This window comes from Ammospiza nelsoni, chromosome 1 (genome assembly GCF_027579445.1).
Source record: "Ammospiza nelsoni isolate bAmmNel1 chromosome 1, bAmmNel1.pri, whole genome shotgun sequence".
Taxonomy (NCBI): domain Eukaryota; kingdom Metazoa; phylum Chordata; class Aves; order Passeriformes; family Passerellidae; genus Ammospiza; species Ammospiza nelsoni.
Genome location: NC_080633.1, coordinates 54388230 through 54406828, shown reverse-complemented (window position 1 = coordinate 54406828; position 18599 = coordinate 54388230). Strand labels below are relative to the sequence as shown.

Below are 18599 nucleotides of genomic sequence, written 5' to 3'. Positions count from 1 at the left end.
ATAACCGTTTATATAGAACAGCAATTTATTAAAACTTTTTAAATACCTATATTTCATTGGACGTGAGATACAGCTATAAATACTGCAGAAAATCTAAGTAGTTGTAAGAAAAATGCTTCTGATTTCAAAAAGTAGGCAACAGCAATTATTTGGACTGCTGTTAAATCAGTTTTTCTGTCTGTTTCTCCTACCCTTTTCCTTTCTTTTTGTAGGTGCATTTTACCTGGTATTTGAATATATGGACCATGACTTGATGGGACTGCTGGAATCTGGTTTGGTTCATTTTAATGAAAATCATATTAAATCTTTTATGAGACAGCTGATGGAGGGCTTGGCCTATTGCCACAAGAAGAACTTTTTGCACAGAGATATCAAATGTTCAAATATTCTACTAAATAATAGGTATGGTTATTACTTAAAAGTATGTAACAAAAATTGTATGTTAACATCTTTAAATCGTTATTTCAGTCTTTGCAGTTCACCTGATTGGAGTCATTAGCAAAACTTATTTTCCAAGTTGCCTAATTTCTTTAAAATCTGTTGCAAAATACTAATTCAGTAATGCGCCTACTTAACATGGGAACTTGCAGCTGTGTATTAAACTTAATCTGTGTTAAAAAAGATTCAGTTTCAATCCTGCTGAGTCAGAGTATGGAGGGAAAATTATCTGAGTTTAAATATTTAAATTATCTGAGTTTAAATATATTATCTGAGTTTAAATATATTAATGCAGAATTGTAGGATGTAAGTGTTTGAAGTGTATTCTTTCTGCCATCTCCTTTCAAGATCGCAGTGTGGCTAGGCTGGGTCCTTGACAAGGACCTCAGAACTGTCATGAAGAACCAGCCCATCAGTCAGGATAGTGCTTTCAAAGAGTATTTGATTAGGCATGTTCAAACATGCCTTAACTTGCAGCTATTGCCATCATCAAACTGGGAGAATAATTTGTTTCTTACTACCTTAACACATGGTAATTGCAAATCATATTAGTAAGTGTGGTGTTTTCAGTGTGCAGCAGCAGTAACAAATAAAAAGCTAGTGTGAGAATAATGGATGACTTCATTACCAGCTGTTGTGCGTCATAACCTGGAGTACTAAAGCCAGGGAGCAAAATTAGAGCCAGGTTTATAGCAGCAAAAAAGGGTATAGTTAAGAAAAAAGAGTAGGTAGTCAGCTTCTGGGATTTGTTGTCACAGGAAGTTTTGTGGGTAGTGTCAGGAGTCTCCAAAAAAGATGACATACATTCAAGGATAATATCATTAACACATGCTGATGGGGCTGGACAGGGATCCCTGTTTTAGCATCCTTAACACAATGATTGTGGGTAGTGATTAAGTATGAGGAAGATGAGCCCCAAAGGGAATGGGTTCACATGTTCTTCTTAAAAATCTACTGCTGCTGTTGGAGATTAAATACTGGGCAAATTTGATCAAGGGTCTATTTTGATAGGCCTAGTTTTCTCCCAGCTTTCTCCAAATTAAATTTGCTATTTCGTCCTCCTTTTTCCCTTAGCAGTCAACTAACACTTGACTGCTTTGAAATCTGTATGCTTCTGCAGATTGAGATACAGATTCTTAAACAGATGTACATGTTCCTCCCCATTACTCACTGTGCCCACACACTTATTCCTATTATCTGCTGATCTCCATTAGTGTTTCTGTGTGCACCTTTGGGAACTCAGAAGCTGGGTGTAACCTTAAAGTGGAGAAGAGTGCCTTATGGTAGAGGAGGAACTTGTTCTTTTACTGTGTTCTCCAATCCAGGTTGTAGAGTTGGGTTTTCCCCCCCAGAACAGTGTCTGAGCATCCTTAGGTTTTTCCACCAGCAGCAGAAAAACATGGTAGTAGATCTGAATGATTTTTTAAGCCAGTGTTTCAAAAATCCTATTACTAGCTACAGCCTGAGTCCAAACATGTGGATTATGTATCTTCTACATAGGCAACTTCAACAAATTTTTGAGCAAATACAAATAATCTTCTGCAAATACATTCTCAGAAATAAGCATGTAAAAAGGGAACATTTCTTTGTTTATGGGTGTTCTACAAGAAGAGTAAAGGTCTGAAGGTCTGAGGAGGAAAGTGGATGGAAACTATAACCTGTACATGGTATCATCACAAAACGGTTATGTACATGCTGTTACCACAAAATTGTCATACTAGCAGCAAATCTTGCCATAATTTGATTAAATAGCATGTATTTGAAAGTGATGGGAGTTATTAAAGTTTATCAGTACAGAAAAGAAAAACCACATATAACAATGCAACATTCATTTAGAGAAGCTTGCAGGTAGCTTTCTGTTTGAATCATCCAGACGTTACAAGTAGTGGGAGTTTCTCGTCATAGAGCAGTGCCTTTTAGCTGTTGGAATGGACAGGCAGGAGCTCTGTATCTTCTACTCTTCCCCTCATATGTGGAAAACCTCAGGAATGGGTTAGGGGTTATGTTATTCAGCAAGTTGGTTGCTGATAAAAATAGAAGCCCTTATCTGGTCAGTCACCCTGATATAAAGGCTGTATTTAAAATGTACAAGCACAGAACAGGACTTTGATGGCTTCCTAGAAGGAAGTATGACTGCTGATAATTGTTTGTTGTACAAGTGCTCATGCTAGCAATAAGGCCTGAGAAAACAGCAGTTTCTTCCCTCAGTTTTTTCCTGCAGAGTTACTGACTGGAATATTTTATGGTATAGACGTAAATTTTTACTATCATCCTACAATGTAAATGCCGTTTGATAAGCATACCCAATTTTGCTCACTTGTCTTTCCTATTCAGTGAGTTAGCATACTGTTTACTGAAGAGGTGCAGAGATAGCAGAGCATTGCCTCATCATTAATGTGGTTTGGTGAAGATCACTGCTGTTTCAGTCTTAAACTTTACCTGATTTTGGGGGAAGAAAGCTTAACAGGATTAACCACTAAATAATTCTTTGCTTTTTCCACCAGAGGGCAGATAAAGCTCGCTGATTTTGGGCTTGCTCGGCTGTACAACTCAGAAGAAAGGTAAGATACAATTACACTGTGAAAAAGCATTCAGAAGTTTAATCTTTTTGCTTAACTATTATGAGGGACAGAAGACTGTTTTGTTTAGAGGAAATGTTGCTGTACTGTAATACAAGTAATTGCTTAGGAAAGTGAAAGAAATACATGTTGTCTTATACAGCATAAAACCACCAAAGTCTCTTTGTGCGGGTGTATTGCTTTTCCAGGTGTTCTGGGTAAATAATGGTAGAGAATGGCCATATAGTGATTGGAAATTAACTTACACTCCTAAGTTTCTGGTCCTGTAAACCTGAGGTACATTTCTTCTGTTGGTATGCCCAAGATGTTATTTAGGGAAATGTTTTGGTTTTTTTTGGCTGGCACAAAGTATCATACAGCTCCTCTTCAATAAGCATTACTAACCATTACTTTTGTGTAAGATTTACCTTTACATTTCAAGAGGTTCATTGTATTCTTTAGGTAGTCAGTGCTGTTGAATCTGCTGGAAACAGAGATACAAGTTTAAATAAAAGTTATTCTGAAAGTTCTTGTGACTTGTGCTTCTGTTGTTCTTGGCTTCGTTATGCTCATACTCCAGGAAACAGGTGCACAGTTTTTTTTATGATTAGGAACTTCAGTGTTTACTTTGTAATGTAGCATTTGTCATGTGGAACTGACATTTCAAAATCCAGGCTGAATGTTCACTACAGTAATATGTCCATGAGGTGGTTAGATACAGAGATGTTTGGATACCTGACCTTACTTTGATTTCTGCATGTCTAATTTGAGAAATAATATCCATAGCAGTAGCTTTATGGGTTTATTGTTTTCTGCACAGCTCTTATGTTGTTGATAAATGTGTTAGCATTAGTTTCACTGAGCTATTGTCTCAGGACTCTTATTTCAGGAAAATATGCTTAAGTACAGTTATGAAAACTGTTGAGTGTAATAGAAAGTGAAATAATCTTAAGCATCTGCCAGCTAATTATTTTTTTGTTTGGATGTAATTAATAATAAAAGGATGTTATCCTACCTTCTTGTTTAACATGCACCAAACTGGCCTAATGGGTTTCTTCCCTCTGATTTACTATGTTTTGCTTGGGTTTTTTTAATGTCTGTTTTTAAATTAATTTAAATTTTCTTTGTAAAACTCACTGTTCATTAAGGATTAATGTGTCCTTATAATGTCCGGTGTCCTTATAATGCCAATAACCCATTTTACTGTACATGAAACAGCAACATTATTATGCCATTATGCATAAATGACACCAAGATTAAAATTTAATTAAGCTGGGTAATAGAATCGCCCATTGAACATAGGAGAATAATTAGAATCTCAGTAGATTTTCGGCAATTCTTTTGTCACTCGTTTTCCTTCTGACCTGCAGTAACAGATATAATTAATGTATATCAACAAGTGTATAATAGCTGCTGGTTTTTAATTCATGTACTTTGCATTTGGTTTACTGTTGTTTAGAATTTAATACTGTTTGAAAGGGTACAGAACTTAGTAGGGGCATAATGGGGAGGAAGTAAAAATTTAAGTACATTCCTATTGTAGTTGGGCTCCTTTAAATGTTATTCTGGTAGATTTAACGTGTTTGGAGTAGGAGGTATGACAGATTGCATGACAAGACAAGTGTTCAAATAAAAACTACCATATACTAATACATATGAGCAATGTATCTGTAGAGATAGTACATACCATGTAAACATTTCAAAGGGAATGTTTGCTTCAGAGATAAATATGATAAATGATGGAATTGTTTCCGAAATCGTGCTACCTTTTAAAAAGGAATTGGAGTTATGTGCCTTAATGAAAGAAGGACTCGGATGATTTTACAGAAGTGATACCCGTACTACTGAGAATGCTATAAGAGCTTGTTAGGCTTCATTCTGTGGTTGTTCATACTTATTGTTACTCTTTCTGTTTGGAGTTACCTCATGTTGGTAACTGAAAAAAAAGTTTCACCTAGTGAAAAACTGAAGAAAACTGAAAGAATTCTGGAATCACTTTTAAAGCACCCTGGTTGAAACAAAACCAACGTCAAACATATTTTCTGCTTTCTATTTTGAACTGTTGATTCTGTAGTTCAGTCTGTGCACAAAAAAAAAATAATAATGTGTGTCTGCATTAGTAGAAATCTTTGCTTTAGTGGGAGGACGGAAAGGACCAAAATTTCTGGTTAGACCTGTGGAGAATTAAAGATGTTGTGAAATATAGGAAGACACTAGAAGCATTCTAGGCTTTGGAATCAAAATTGGAATGATACAGTTCCAGAAAAAGGCTTTTATCTCTTTTGTTCATACTTAAAGAGGGAAAAGTGTTTGTTTTTTTTTTTCCTTCTTTTTAAAGTGCATGTAGAGGTCCTATATTTAGTTTGGTAATAGCCAATAGGTGCATGAAAGTTACTGATTTTATCTGAGTCCTGCTCCTGAAATGACTAGCAATGTAATAAATATACAGCATTGCTTTCTGAGTAATAATGGAGATACACTATTCACATAGCATCAACGTGGCTGTGTGGTTATTATTTATATCTTCAATCTGACTGTTTGTAGCCTTCATCAGGTAGTTGTGTTTCTTTTGTGCAGTTACAGCTTTGCTGGACTAAAAAAGAGAGTGGAAGGTTGTACTGTTCTTGAACAGCATCGCAGACGTAAGGTCCTTAAGGTATCATTTCTTTAGAAGTGTGATCGTACTAAAATGATAATTCTCTATTTTTCCTCCTTCCAACAGCCGACCATATACCAACAAAGTTATTACATTATGGTATCGGCCTCCTGAACTTCTCCTTGGGGAAGAAAGATACACACCAGCTATTGATGTCTGGAGCTGTGGGTAAGAGTTTGGATAGAAGCCTAGCAAGGATAAAAACAAGCCAGAAATAAATTTTAAAGTTTCTGTCATTGTGTCCTGAAAGCCGTAATGATGGGAATTTTGCAAAACTGTTTTACAGCTGTATCCTGGGTGAACTTTTTACAAAAAAGCCAATATTTCAAGCAAATCAAGAACTTGCTCAACTGGAACTCATAAGGTAACTAGCAAGCACTGCTACATAGATGCCTCATAAACGGACAGGTTTCTTAGTGTTCTGAGATAATGCACTGCAAATACTTGCAAGTGGTCAGTTACTGCCCCGAGTGAGATGTGAGAGGTTTTGAGGGGCATTTAACACAAGTGACTTCAGCACAGACATGAAGGACTTTTTGTGAGTGTTCTGTGGTCTTAGCAATGTACCACTGACCAATAAGATGGGATTTTGTAGAGTAGCTGGAGTTGCCTATTACTGAAATTGTAAAGGGAGAGTAATCAAAATGCCTGTAATTTTTAAGATGATGTTGCAACTTACTTGTCGCAAATCGGAATGAGGACGTGGACAGTAATAAGGACAAGTGGGATTTGGGAGGAACAGGTTTTTGGCATGCTGCTAGCCATGAGTTCTTCTTGTTTCAAGTCTACCATGTACACACCTTAGCTTTATTACTTTTATGGGAATGTTTCTGTTCCTTTAAAAACTGCCAGACATTTGGTAGACATAAAAATTCTGTTTCTTTCCTTGTTCTCAATAAATCATAGAATGATAAGTATTTAATTTAGCGGAACCAGAACATCTTTTTCTTTCCCTTTATTCAGCAAGCAAAATCTGCTCTTGACTCTGATATCATAATTGACATTATAAATGAGGAGAGGTCATCTTCCTAGAAATAAGGGGACAAGGCGGCGAGTCCTACAGAACTTACAGAAAGTGAATAGTAAATGGTCAAATTAACTTACTAAAAATATTACAAAGTTATATACTGACATGCTTTTCAAAATAGATTGAACAGTAGCATGCTTCTGTGTAATGTGTTATTTGCTGACCTTAATAAATGAAGGTTTTAGCTGGTGCAGAGCAGATCAGTGGTCGGTTTTGGCGTAAGAAGAATTAAACTCATGAGTTTGGAAATTTTTGTTTTTGAGCACTAGATGGCATTGAAGCACATGAGAATGAGTAATTCAAGGTTTTTCTTTGTATTTTACCTCTAGTACAAACCTAAAACTTTGTGATGTCCTCCTGCTGGAAGCTTCTGTTTGTAGCTCATTTCTTGTCTTCACTGATGCTATGCATTTTTTGCTGTTTGAGCATATCAGTTTTATGAACATCTCTGCTGTGATTGTGTTGCAGCCAAAAATTCTACATTTATCTTTTCAAAATTTATCAAAGATAGAGGTGAAGTACATTCTGATAGGAGATTCTTATTATTTTTATTCTCCCTCCTGAAAATTATGTACACCAACCAGTGTAAAGTCAGATTGACTTGTATAGCACTTGGGGCATAAATCATTAGGTCTCTTAAACTAACCATTTAAATGTTATGAAAAGGAGGGCTAAACTAGGGAAAAGTATTTGCAAAGTGTCCTTTTATGACTGTCTGCATGAGATTTTGAAACCCTGCATTTATGGAAACACCGTATTAGTTCTTTTGCTCAGAAGTGTGGTGTTGATCAATTTGTACTTAGCTATTGGAAAAAAGGATGGGGATGGAATGTGGGGCATAAGAGTATTGGCAGCTCCATTTCTGGAGGTAGACGAGGCTTGAGGCATAAAACTCATAACTGAAGTAAAAAATAGAGATTTTCTCTGTATAGTGGTTTATGCCTTTAGGACTTACTTGATTATTTGATTTTTTTCCCTTATGTCTTCAGCATTAAATAAATTCTCAGTGAAAACTGCTTTTTCAGCTATTTGGTATATCTTTCTTCAGTGACATTGGGAGCTAAGGACATAAAAGTTACTCTAAATGTGAGCTATCCAGTTTTTCTAGTCAGATACCTGGAGAACTCTTCAGATGTAGTTGGTTACATTTTGGTAAACATTGGTGTAGAGGATGTTTGGGCTGGACTGAGGCAAAACCAGTAAATTTAGTCCGTGTGGGGTGATCACCCTTTGTAGACAATTCACCATTATTTAATGGTGTTGGGCATTTGACAGTGGAGAAATTTTAGCTAAAAATAACCTGAACATGAAAATTAAAAATCATTCTTGTTTTCACTGTACTTGCAAGAACAAAAATTCCAGCTGTGCTCACTTGTGGCTTTGGATCTCATACCCTTTTCTCCTTTCTTTTTGGTACAGCCGAATTTGCGGAAGTCCTTGTCCAGCAGTGTGGCCTGATGTTATAAAATTAGCTTACTTCAACACAATGAAACCAAAGAAGCAGTATCGTCGAAAACTGAGGGAAGAGTTTGCTTTGTAAGGATGAAGAATTAGTTTAGTCAACTGTAATACCATTAAGTTTTCCCAGAGACTTTATGAACTTCAGTATTTTCCGGAGAACGAGCATAGATCAAGTGTAAAGAAAACTGGCTTTAGGTTCTTGTCCTTCCCATGATACCCACAGAGCTTGTATTAAACCTTATTTAATAGGAGCATCAAGAAGAGGAAAGAAGGCCCTAAAATTTCAACCACCTGTCAGCTTTCACCTAAGGAAATACTTATTTGGTACACCTGCTTGTTGCCCTGTCCAGAAAACAGCTCAGAATACTTACTTGTTTTTTATTGGTAAAACTGGCTACAGCTAAATATGTAGTCTGGTTAACATTAGTCTTTTATGTCATAAACTCATTCAACACAGAGGAGTTACCTGAACCATGTGTTCTAAAGTACTACCATTGGACTAGTTTTGTGCATATATCACAAGTGAAAGGTATGGAAAACAGCTGTTAGCTTATTTTAAGGGGGTTGTTCCCCTCCTTCAGGTGCAGTGGGTTTCAAGAGAAATGCATCATCCTGTTCATACTAATGAGACTAATATCTTTGAAGCAATAGAATTATTGTCTGTGAATCAAGTGAAAGTCTGGTGGTAAATTTCAAAATGTAAAAATACAGTCTTAGCTTTAAAATGTGGGTGTGTTTTTTTGTAAGTACAAGGTTTCAAGCAATGAAAGCACAAGGTGAAGAAAGCTTGGGTTATATAATAGCACAGGTAGTAAAAGGTCAAGTGTATTTCTGCAAACTCTTGCTATCAAGCTCAGGTTGTGGGTGTGTTTTGTTAGTATTTAAGTTACCTGAGGACTTACTGATCATCTTGGAAGGGATGTGTTTACTAAAATTTTTCACAGATGTGTGTGATACAAAATAAAGATCTGACGCTTTCCTCTGTTTTGCACTTTCGTAGCATCCCACCAGCTGCATTAGATTTATTCGATTATATGCTTGCCCTGGATCCCAGTAAGCGCTGCACAGCTGAACAAGCTCTTCAGTGTGAGTTTCTGCGAGATGTGGAACCATCTAAAATGCCTCCTCCAGAGTAAGTAATTTCCACTGGTGTAATGGTACTGACCTCTGGGCAGTGTGAACATGCACCTGTTTCAATAAGTTCGTTGTGGTTCAGTAAAGGAGATCGTGGCAGAAATGTTGACATGCAGTTGTTGAAAGGTCATTCTGTAGTAAAATGCTTGTGTAGCTAAGTGACTCAATAGATAACAGAGTTGCTTTGTCATTCCTAGAACTAGTTGAGTTACTACCTTTAAAGAAAATACTCTTCTATGAATGTTTCTAATTTAAAAAGCATGATTTCCCTGTTATTTCAGTTTATCAGTGTCTACTTTTTCCAGGGATTTTGAGATCCTTCATGAATCTGAATTGCTGTCTTTGATGATAGAATGACAGTGGGTATAGAGTTCTGCACAGGTACCTGAGAGTTAAAGTGAAATACAATAAATTGTTTCATGAACCAGATGAGAGCCTTGGTTTTACAGGCAGGAAAAGTGAAATTGTGCAGGGTTGTTCCTTCAGTTTCTCTAGAGGAAGTGTATTACAATGTTCTGTAGGATTTTTGGAGTGTCTTTGCCATCATTTAATCAGTACAAATCATAATGGAGCATGTCCTGAGGAAAACAATGAAAAGGAACTAGAGAATCTGCAGGTCTCATTCTTTCCTCAGTATAGCTGTCAGAACACAGAATCCATGATATTGTTTGAGTAAACTGAGCCTTCAAGGCAGCCTGTGCTGACTTCTTTTTATCTAAGGATTTTTTCATCTAAGGATTTTATTAAAATTCTTTGTAGACTTACCTGTTATATACGCAAAATTGTTGTACAGAATCACAGAATAGGTGAGGTGGGCGGAGACCACAGTGGGTCATCTGGTCCAGTTTCTGTGCTCAAGCAGGGTCATCCTAGAGCACATGGATTGTGTCCAGATGGTGTTTGTTGTTTTGCTCTCTGGGCAAACGTTACTAATGTTCTGAAACATGAGCCAAAGAGGTTTCATTGCCTGAATATGACTATATCACTGTGTAAAAATCAGAAATCAGCAATCTCAAGCTGTTTGCTGAAGTTTCAAAACCACTTGTACAGCATGTTGCTTATGGGCATTTTAAAGTAAGTGAATAAGAAGATCATCTTTTCTTCCCATGCGTCCATCTAGAATGGATCCATTCTAGAAGCTGATATATGGAAATTCAAAACAAACTAGTCTCTGGCGTCCTTTTAAAAATTAGGAGGAACCACACTCATTTCTGGCACACCACAGGAAGGTGTTGACTGTTCTCTTGAGAGACTGAAGTTCTGTTTTGGGAAGGAGCTGCTGTTCATCCAGAGAAAGTGACATGCAGATTGGAAGGACCATAGGATACTTCTCACAATGAGTTCTTACTTCCAGTTGTCTTTCAGAAATATTTGGCAGGCGGAGGGAGAGAATAAAGGAAGCAGTTGTCATAATTGCCTTTCCAGTGTCTCTTGGCATTTGTCAGCTAATTTTTCCATGTTTCTGGGTGACAGATCTGCTAAGACAGTTCATATGTAATAGGAAAACATAAACCATTATTTTTACTGCCCATCTCAGTATTTCTGTGGGTCTTTGTGTTCCTCAGGAAATCAGAATTGAGATGCCTGCAGGGAGCTATAATGGAAGGCCAGAATTGGTGGCAGATAAGTTTCTTAGCAGAACTTTGCTTCTGCGTTCATATGTCTTATATAGGATATCCCCTTGTTGTTCTTGGTATCCCAGCTTTGGTAGTGTCAAGTGATATTTATTTGTGCAACTTACTTCTGCAACTTTTTCCTTTTTTCTCCCTACCTTCTTGGTTGCCTGAGCTATACACTATAAATACTAGATAGCCATGTCTGTTACTATGGACAAATATGTGACCTAATGACTCAGCAGTACTTTTATAAGCAGACAGAAGGACCCTGAAAAAATTGCTTTCATATTAATAACTTAGTTACTTGGTAGTATGCAAGTTGTATATTTCATAGCAACTGTGCAGCATTGATTTTGAAGTTTTGAATTACACAAATAATTAGGAAAATAATTCTCATTTTAAGATACTTTTTCCCCTTTTCTGCCAGAAGGACATATGCTTCTGAAAGAGGCACTCAGTAAATAGTTTTCAGCCAGAAAAAGCAGGTCTGAGAATTTGCTGGCTTTTGAATGTTTCCTGATGTATTTCTGGGTTTCAGAAGTTACGTTATGTATAATTAAAGTGTTTTTACCAGTATGATTAAAACAAGAATTAAATATAGGAATAAAACTGATTACCTTCATCATTCTTTGCAGCCTTCCTTTGTGGCAGGATTGCCATGAGCTGTGGAGTAAGAAACGCAGAAGACAGAAGCAGATGGGCATGACTGATGACTCTACAGCAGCTAAAGTCCCTAGGAAGGATCTGTCTCTAGGCATGGATGAGAGCAGAACCAACACCCCACAAGGCATGCAAACTTCTTCCCAACTCAAAACTCAGGGCAGCTCTAGTGTAGCACTTGGTCAGTAATATTTTCAGTTCTTATAATTACCTACTACTTGGATTGCACCTCTAGAAATTTTAGATGTTATTTACAGAGTATTGGCGTCTCCTGGATTCTTGAGGGAGGAGTTGTAAGTTTAATCTTTGTTACAAAATATTTGCCTTTGCTTTTGGAAATGTAAGTGTTCCTTTCCAATTTTATCTAACTTTTCAGCCTGGTCAGAGCAACTAACTTGCTTGCTCTGTATTTTGAGGGGATTTTAGCCCTTGCTCATCTATGATTCTTTGATAATTCCACAAGCCAGTGGCTGTTCAAAGTTTCTCACAGTCTCCATAGATTGGATGAGCTTTATTTGAATTGATAAACTGATCAGAAGGCAGGGTTTAGAACAATTATCATTTAAATTGGAACAGATTCCATCTGCATGTTATGTTAGTCTTGAGCTTTCCAGGTTGTTGGGGCTAAATCAAGTTGTAAAAAAAAAAAAAAAAATAGCAACAAAAAAAAACACCAAACCCACCCCCCGAGAAGTTGGTATAACATGAAGTGTCTGCCTCTGTGAATTGCACTGCCAGTAATTCTGAAACTTTAACAAAGTATCTTGCTTGAGACAAGTTTTACAAATATAACAAAGTAGTGGTTCCATATGGAGAGCATTTGAGATACTCAGCAGTTAAGTGATAGTTCTTAAAAATATGTAGAAATGCAAAGAGTAACAACACCAAATGGATACCTGTAAGTTAAATGTTAGACCATTTTTGATTGTGCAAAGTAAGCCTAAATCCTGTGGCAGTGATAGAGGAGTTCAGGTAAAATACAGAGTTTATGCATTCTTAGCAGCTGACAATTCTGTATACTAACCATCTTGAATCAACCCTTAATTTAACAGTAGAGCAGAGCTCCAAATATTCTGTGCAAAGATACATTGAAAGTAGTTATTTTGATCATATTTTATTGCAGTTTATTGCCTCTTGCTCCATTCATCTGGTTTCTCACTGTAAACCAGCTGCAAGATTCTGCTAATCCGTATGCTTAGGCTAAACTTCTGGTAGCACTTTCAAGAACGACTTTCTGTAACTTTTTCTCCCATCAATGAAACTATATTAGAAGTTTAAAGAGTCCAAAGGACAGTTAATTTCTTTGTGCTTTTATGACATAACAGCTTGATGAGAGACTACTATTAGTCATTAATACTGACTATGCAAAAAAACCCAAAGCAAATAGACGAGGAATCATTCTAACCTGTATTGCTGTTTACCCATATGTACACAGAAAAATATGTCTAGGTAGAAAAGAAGACAATTTAATTTTCAGTGGTGCATAGAGGCATTTCGTTATTAAACAAAACACTTCTGAAAGTGTAATGCACCTTAGATAATATTATTAATAAGACAAATTATGTAACTCCATGACCAAGTACATACTTTAGCCAAAACTCTTGCATTTGTTTCTAAGCACCCCAAAAGGAGAGGTTAAAAAGACATTGTATCAATTGCTGATGTTCTGATTGATGAGTGGGACCCCTGGATATTGCATTTTGCAGTTTAACAGGAGCTCTTCAGACTCAATTTTGTTATGACAGATTTCCCAGAATAGAGTTTCCTGTCAGAATGAACTTAAAGCTAACCAAAGAGTATGGAATAGGTAGATTAGTTTCCCTGTTTAACATTTTTCTGATGAATTTCCACTGAGGGTCTGAGAGAAGTTTTTAATGTTGAGTATACTATCCTCAGATGTAACAAAATCTTCAATTAATCACAACATCTGAGTGAGAGTCAGCATAAGGCATAAGAAAATGTGATTTATTTTTTTGTATTGCCAAATAGAAGATGGATTATATTAATATAGATACAAAACAATTTTGAGGTCCCTGGATTCTTCTTAAGTCAGTTCCAAGTGCTTGTATCCTGGTGCACATCCACAAGTAGAGTTGTGGGTTGTGGGCTTTGCAGCATTTTCCAGCTGTGCTGTTCTTAAAACTTGCAAGGCATATACTTAATACTTTTGTGTGTCATGTATGGCTTCTAATCTGCCATGAATTAATATATTGCTAAGATAGCAGAATGGCAAGGATAGAAAGGGACTGAATGTGCTGACCTGGGTTAAGAAAAATTCAGAGCTCAGCCAGCCTGCTCACACACTCATTTTCTAATTTTTGGCTGCTTTCTTCTCTAAATCATTTGCTCATAGGGCATGTTGCAATCCATGCTGTTTCACCACAATGGGTGTTTGAAGCTGAAAAATTATTTTCAAACTTTGATATTCAAACTTCTTTATTCATATTCCCCTGCATCATCGTAATCTGCTCTTACTTGTGGCAAACTCCATTTAATTGAATTAACTGTGTATTACCACGTTTCTTGCTACTGAGTGGTTGGCTTCTCCCTCAAAGTTAGCACTGCCTTTTGCACTTATACTGTAAGCTCCTAGGCCACGTAGAGCCAGGTGGGCAGGTGTTAAAACCCAAATGCTGAATTAGAATGGGCTGGAATATGACTGGAAATGGATTTTGCAGGTGGCTACTTTTTAACAAAAGGTTGTGATATATCAAAGATAGGAAATTTTATGAGGATTGGAAGTCTAATAGCTGCCTGAAGCAGGTGGCCTTAAGCCCCAGCTTAGTTATGTTGTGGAATATTGAGCTCTAGCTTGGTGTTTTTCCATCTGTGTAAATGTGTGCCTGCACCTCATGGAAGTCACGTTGGTTATGGTGGATCTTACTGTTCCATTTCCTATAGATACTCCCCAAAGACAGTTAACATGTAGAAGTATTCCATTTCTGTGTTGTCCAAACCCATGCTTTGCCAGTCGTGTCAGCTATGCTAGATTAGTCTTCTTTTGAGTTTCTCAAATATGCCAGTTCTAAATAATACTTAAAAACACCTTTTTTGTCTTTAGCAAAAACAAGCACTGGACAGCAGTTAAACCAGAATGAAGTGGCAATCCTGCTAAACCTGCTACAGTCTAAAACAAGTGTTAGTTTGGCACAGTTTGCCCAAGTATTGAATATTAAGGTAAACCCGGAGACTCAACAGCAACTAAATAAAATAAATCTTCCTGCTGGAATTTTGTCAGCAGGTGAAAAACAGTCAGAACAGCAGCAGCAGCCGCCGCCACCTCCGCCACCACCTCCAGAGCAGGAGCCTCTAAAACAGCCGATGGTCACACAGCCCCCCGTGCCACCTGCTCAGCTGGGTCAGCCCAAACTGGACACTGATGCTGCCCAGGCAGCTGTGCAGAGTGCATTTGCTGTTCTGTTGTCTCAGTTAATAAAGGCTCAGCAAACAAAACAAAAAGATTTTGTGTTGGAGGAGAAGGAAAATGGATCAGGAAATGAAATGTCATTACAACTCAGACAGCCTCCAGAGCCCGCTACTCCTGTGTCTGTCAGCCGGGACGACGTGGAATCTCCGGCACCTGGCTACCCACATCTGATGAAGTCATTATATGTGTCTGCAGGTACTGAAGGCCTTTATTGCTAACCAGCAAATACCTGGAGCACTGGAGATGTAATAGTGTGGGAGTAGAGAGTTAACATGTTTGCCATATGAATCTGTGTGAATATAGGAGATTAAATTGATTTGGTCAAATTTTACGTCAGGATCAGAGAATTTGTCTTTTAGTCTAACAGGTGCCATGCAGACAGAGCAAGCAATAGCTAAACTGAGAGGTGCACAAGTATTAGAGATGAAACTTTGATCATTGTTGTAGGGGTTGGGGTTTTCTTAGTGGTGAGTGTGGTGGTGAAGACAGTCTTTTCTAGCAGATGCATAGATGTAATTTGCCAGTTTTGGCTGTGTGTTTAGGTAAAACTTATTTTCATGAGACAGTATTTTAATTTGGATTCTAATGCTGACTAGAGCAGTTCTTTAGTGTCAAATTCAGTGGTTACCTTTAACTGTCACACACACATGGCTAAAGGTTTCCATTGAGGTATCGTAGTGGCTTCTGTAGTCCTCTCACAGTTTAGAGCTCTGTTCGTATTTTTGGCTGGCAAATTCAGGTTATTTTACATTGTTTTGTGGTGTTTAAAGCTGCTGAAAGAAATACAATGAAGTGCTTTGGGGGCTGTTCCTGGAGGGTTTTGGGGGGTTTTTTGAGAGGTGTGCTTTTTTGTTTGTGTTTATTTTATACCTTGAGTTTTGCTGCTCTTTGATAGGGTGGCCCTTTGTCCTGTGAGACTTCTATCCTTATCTGTGAATCTTGATCCTCCTTTGAATTTTTAGTGTTTGTGTTGCTTGCGTTTTGTCCTGGTTGTTGGCTTTTGCTGTGGGGTTTTTTTTAAGGAACTTGTGCTGTTTTTCTTTAACTGACTGCTTGGTAATCTCTAAGGAGCAACCTGCATCATGCTCCTGAGCCAAATGAGCTGTTGGCAAATTTTGTCCAAGATAGTCAATATAATTATTGACAAATTTAGCTAATAAATTCATTAAAATTGAAGTTAACAGACCTCTATGTTTTTCGAGGAAGGAGTCCTTTTCTTTCTGGTCCTATTATTTGTATACTTTTATTCCAGAGCTTTCTTTTTCATCTTCTTAGGTCAAGAGGATTTGGTTAGGCAGTCTGAGCTGAGGCTCCTGAACCGAACACCCGAGCAGGAGCGCCCTCGGATCTTGCCTCCGGACCAGCGTCCTCCCGAGCCACCGGAGCCTCCGCCGCTCACCGATGAAGACCTTGATTATCGGACAGAGAATCAGCAGTTGCCTATAAGTAACTCTTCAGGAACAGATCCTCATGCGGGAGTGAAAGCAGCTCTTCTGCAGCTGCTGGCTCAGCATCAAGCTCAGGCCACAACGGAGGAGCCAGTACCAGCGAGTGTGGATTATCAGGCTAGAGACTCCTATGTAACAGGCCCAGACTACAAGGATAACTTTGGATCGTCGTCCTTCTCATCTGCCTGTTACAGCACTAGCGATGGAATAGGAAGTGGACCATCAGGGGTAATAGAAAGGAGGAGTTTCCTTGGAAACTCAGATATTCAGTCTTTGGATAACTACAGTACTGCTTCATCTCACTCTGGTGCTGCCCCTCCTCCATCAGCCTTTCCAGAATCCTTTCCCAGCTCAGTAACTGGTTACAGAGACATTTACCTCAATGCTGGCCCCATGCTGTTCAGTGGAGATAAAGACCATAGGTTTGAATACAGCCACGGCCCAATCCCGGTTTTGGGGAGCAGCAGTGATGCTTCCACAGGGCCAGAGAGTGCACACTCTTTGTCCACAAAGATGCACAACTATAGCTATGGAAGTAATTTACAGGAAAATCCCGCTGGCATCAGCCATATGCATGGACAGACTTGGACTTCTCCTGCCCAAGGACCTGGCTATTCCCAAGCATTCAGGGGACACATTAGCACATCTACAGTGAGAGGGCGAGGCAGAGGATTACCATATTGAGTATCTGTTTTTCCTCAGGCACATCATTTTTATCTGGAAAAACTTCTTTTTCTCCCCTAGCTGCAATTTAAAGCAGCAATTCAACAGACTTGAATAATGTTAATTCAACAGCTTTATTTTTATGTGGAAAAGGGTCTTGCATACAGTAGAAAAAATTAAAAAATGCTTACAACTCATGCTGTCTAAAAACTAGATGACTTGATTGTACATGTTCACAAACTCTAGTTCTGACTTTTATTTTGTATTTTGGCAGTTTTAAGTGGATGCTAAATTTAGGGACATCAGCTTTTTATGGCACTCTTTCAGATCTTCTGAACTATGCACATTTGTGCTTTTTTTGTAAGTTTGGACCAACTTTTATGTAAAAAGAATGAAATTTTACAACAATCAAAGCAGGGCACTGATTTATTTGGTATTTTTCTTTTTACAGAACTACTTATAGTCAAAGGTCACTGTCAGTCTTTGCACTGCTTTCAGTGTTATTGTGGAAGGTGTACTTCGTGCTCATTTCAGATAATAAAACACAACCTTTCTCTTGATGCAAAATTTTATAAATATTTGGTCAACTTTTTTTTTTTTTTTTCCAAGAAAAAGGAAAAGGGTGTTCTGGTAAAATGTTCTCTCCATCTCCCACGCTTGTTTATATAAAAACTGTTTTACTTGAATGGTAAGTGCCTTAACATGTAAGCTTAAGGTCTGCAAAAATTTGGAAGTACTTCATAGGTTGCTATGAACATAATGCCTAAACCTAGGTAATTAAAAAGAGAATTCAGATAATAAGAAGAAACTCAAGCAGGTCATAATCTTGTGGTGTTTACTTTACATGGGCCAGTTACTTAGAGACCTGATTTTACCTAGATAAAACTGTAATTTCCAAATTGAACTTCATGAGAAACGTTGAAAGTGAGGAGAAGAATGAAGAGTGTAGTTTTTCCTCAGCTCCCTGTTGGAGTTGTATTAAGTGTTTTAGTTCCTCTGCCAAATGAACTATACTTTATATGTCCTTACCACGTGATGAAATAGTTTTTTTTCTCTTAAATGTCAACAGCAGTAATTTCTTTACTTTGTGTGAAAAGCTGACACTGTTTGTCTTTTTACCCCAAGTACTGCATTGTAGGAAGTAACCAAAGGAAAAATGACCAGTATTTAAAGCAATGGCAAAATGTCTGACACTAGTTGTAATTTGCTGTAAACTTGTGATTGTGCCAATTAATTGATTTTATATCTGCTATCCACAGAACATTTTAATATTGGAATTGAGTGTCTCGGAACAACTAGGATTATTATAGTTAAAACTCTTACCAAGAGCCACTCCTCATACTAATTGCAACTTCCAGCATGTTTTTTTTGTTGTTTCCTCTGACAACAAGTAGTCTCTCCTGCAGAGAGGAGGTATGGTTATGTTTTGCCTGTACGTAAAAGGATGTCTTGAAGCCCATATTGGAAACTATTTTCCAACTGATTATCCAGTTGACAAATCGGTACTTTAT

The 18599-nt window shown here is 37.6% G+C and overlaps 1 protein-coding gene across 4 annotated transcripts in view; it reads left to right on the top strand.

Annotated features, from left to right (window-relative positions):
* CDK13 (cyclin dependent kinase 13) overlaps positions 1–17655 on the top strand; it is a 43163-nt gene extending 25508 nt beyond the window's left edge. Inside the window, exons 6-14 of one of the 4 annotated variants that reach the window (XM_059490456.1) lie at positions 213–402; positions 2943–2999; positions 5719–5820; positions 5939–6016; positions 8099–8215; positions 9141–9272; positions 11526–11677; positions 14612–15172; positions 16253–17655. In XM_059490456.1, the coding sequence (XP_059346439.1) occupies positions 213–402; positions 2943–2999; positions 5719–5820; positions 5939–6016; positions 8099–8215; positions 9141–9272; positions 11526–11677; positions 14612–15172; positions 16253–17109 (2246 nt within the window). In that variant the 3' untranslated portion in view covers positions 17110–17655. Of the gene's footprint in view, positions 1–212; positions 403–2942; positions 3000–5718; positions 5821–5938; positions 6017–8098; positions 8216–9140; positions 9273–11525; positions 11732–14611; positions 15173–16252 lie in introns of all 4 variants that reach the window. The other 3 variants (XM_059490471.1, XM_059490463.1, XM_059490449.1) reach the window with 3 other exon arrangements.
* The last annotated feature ends 944 nt before the right edge of the window (positions 17656–18599 follow it).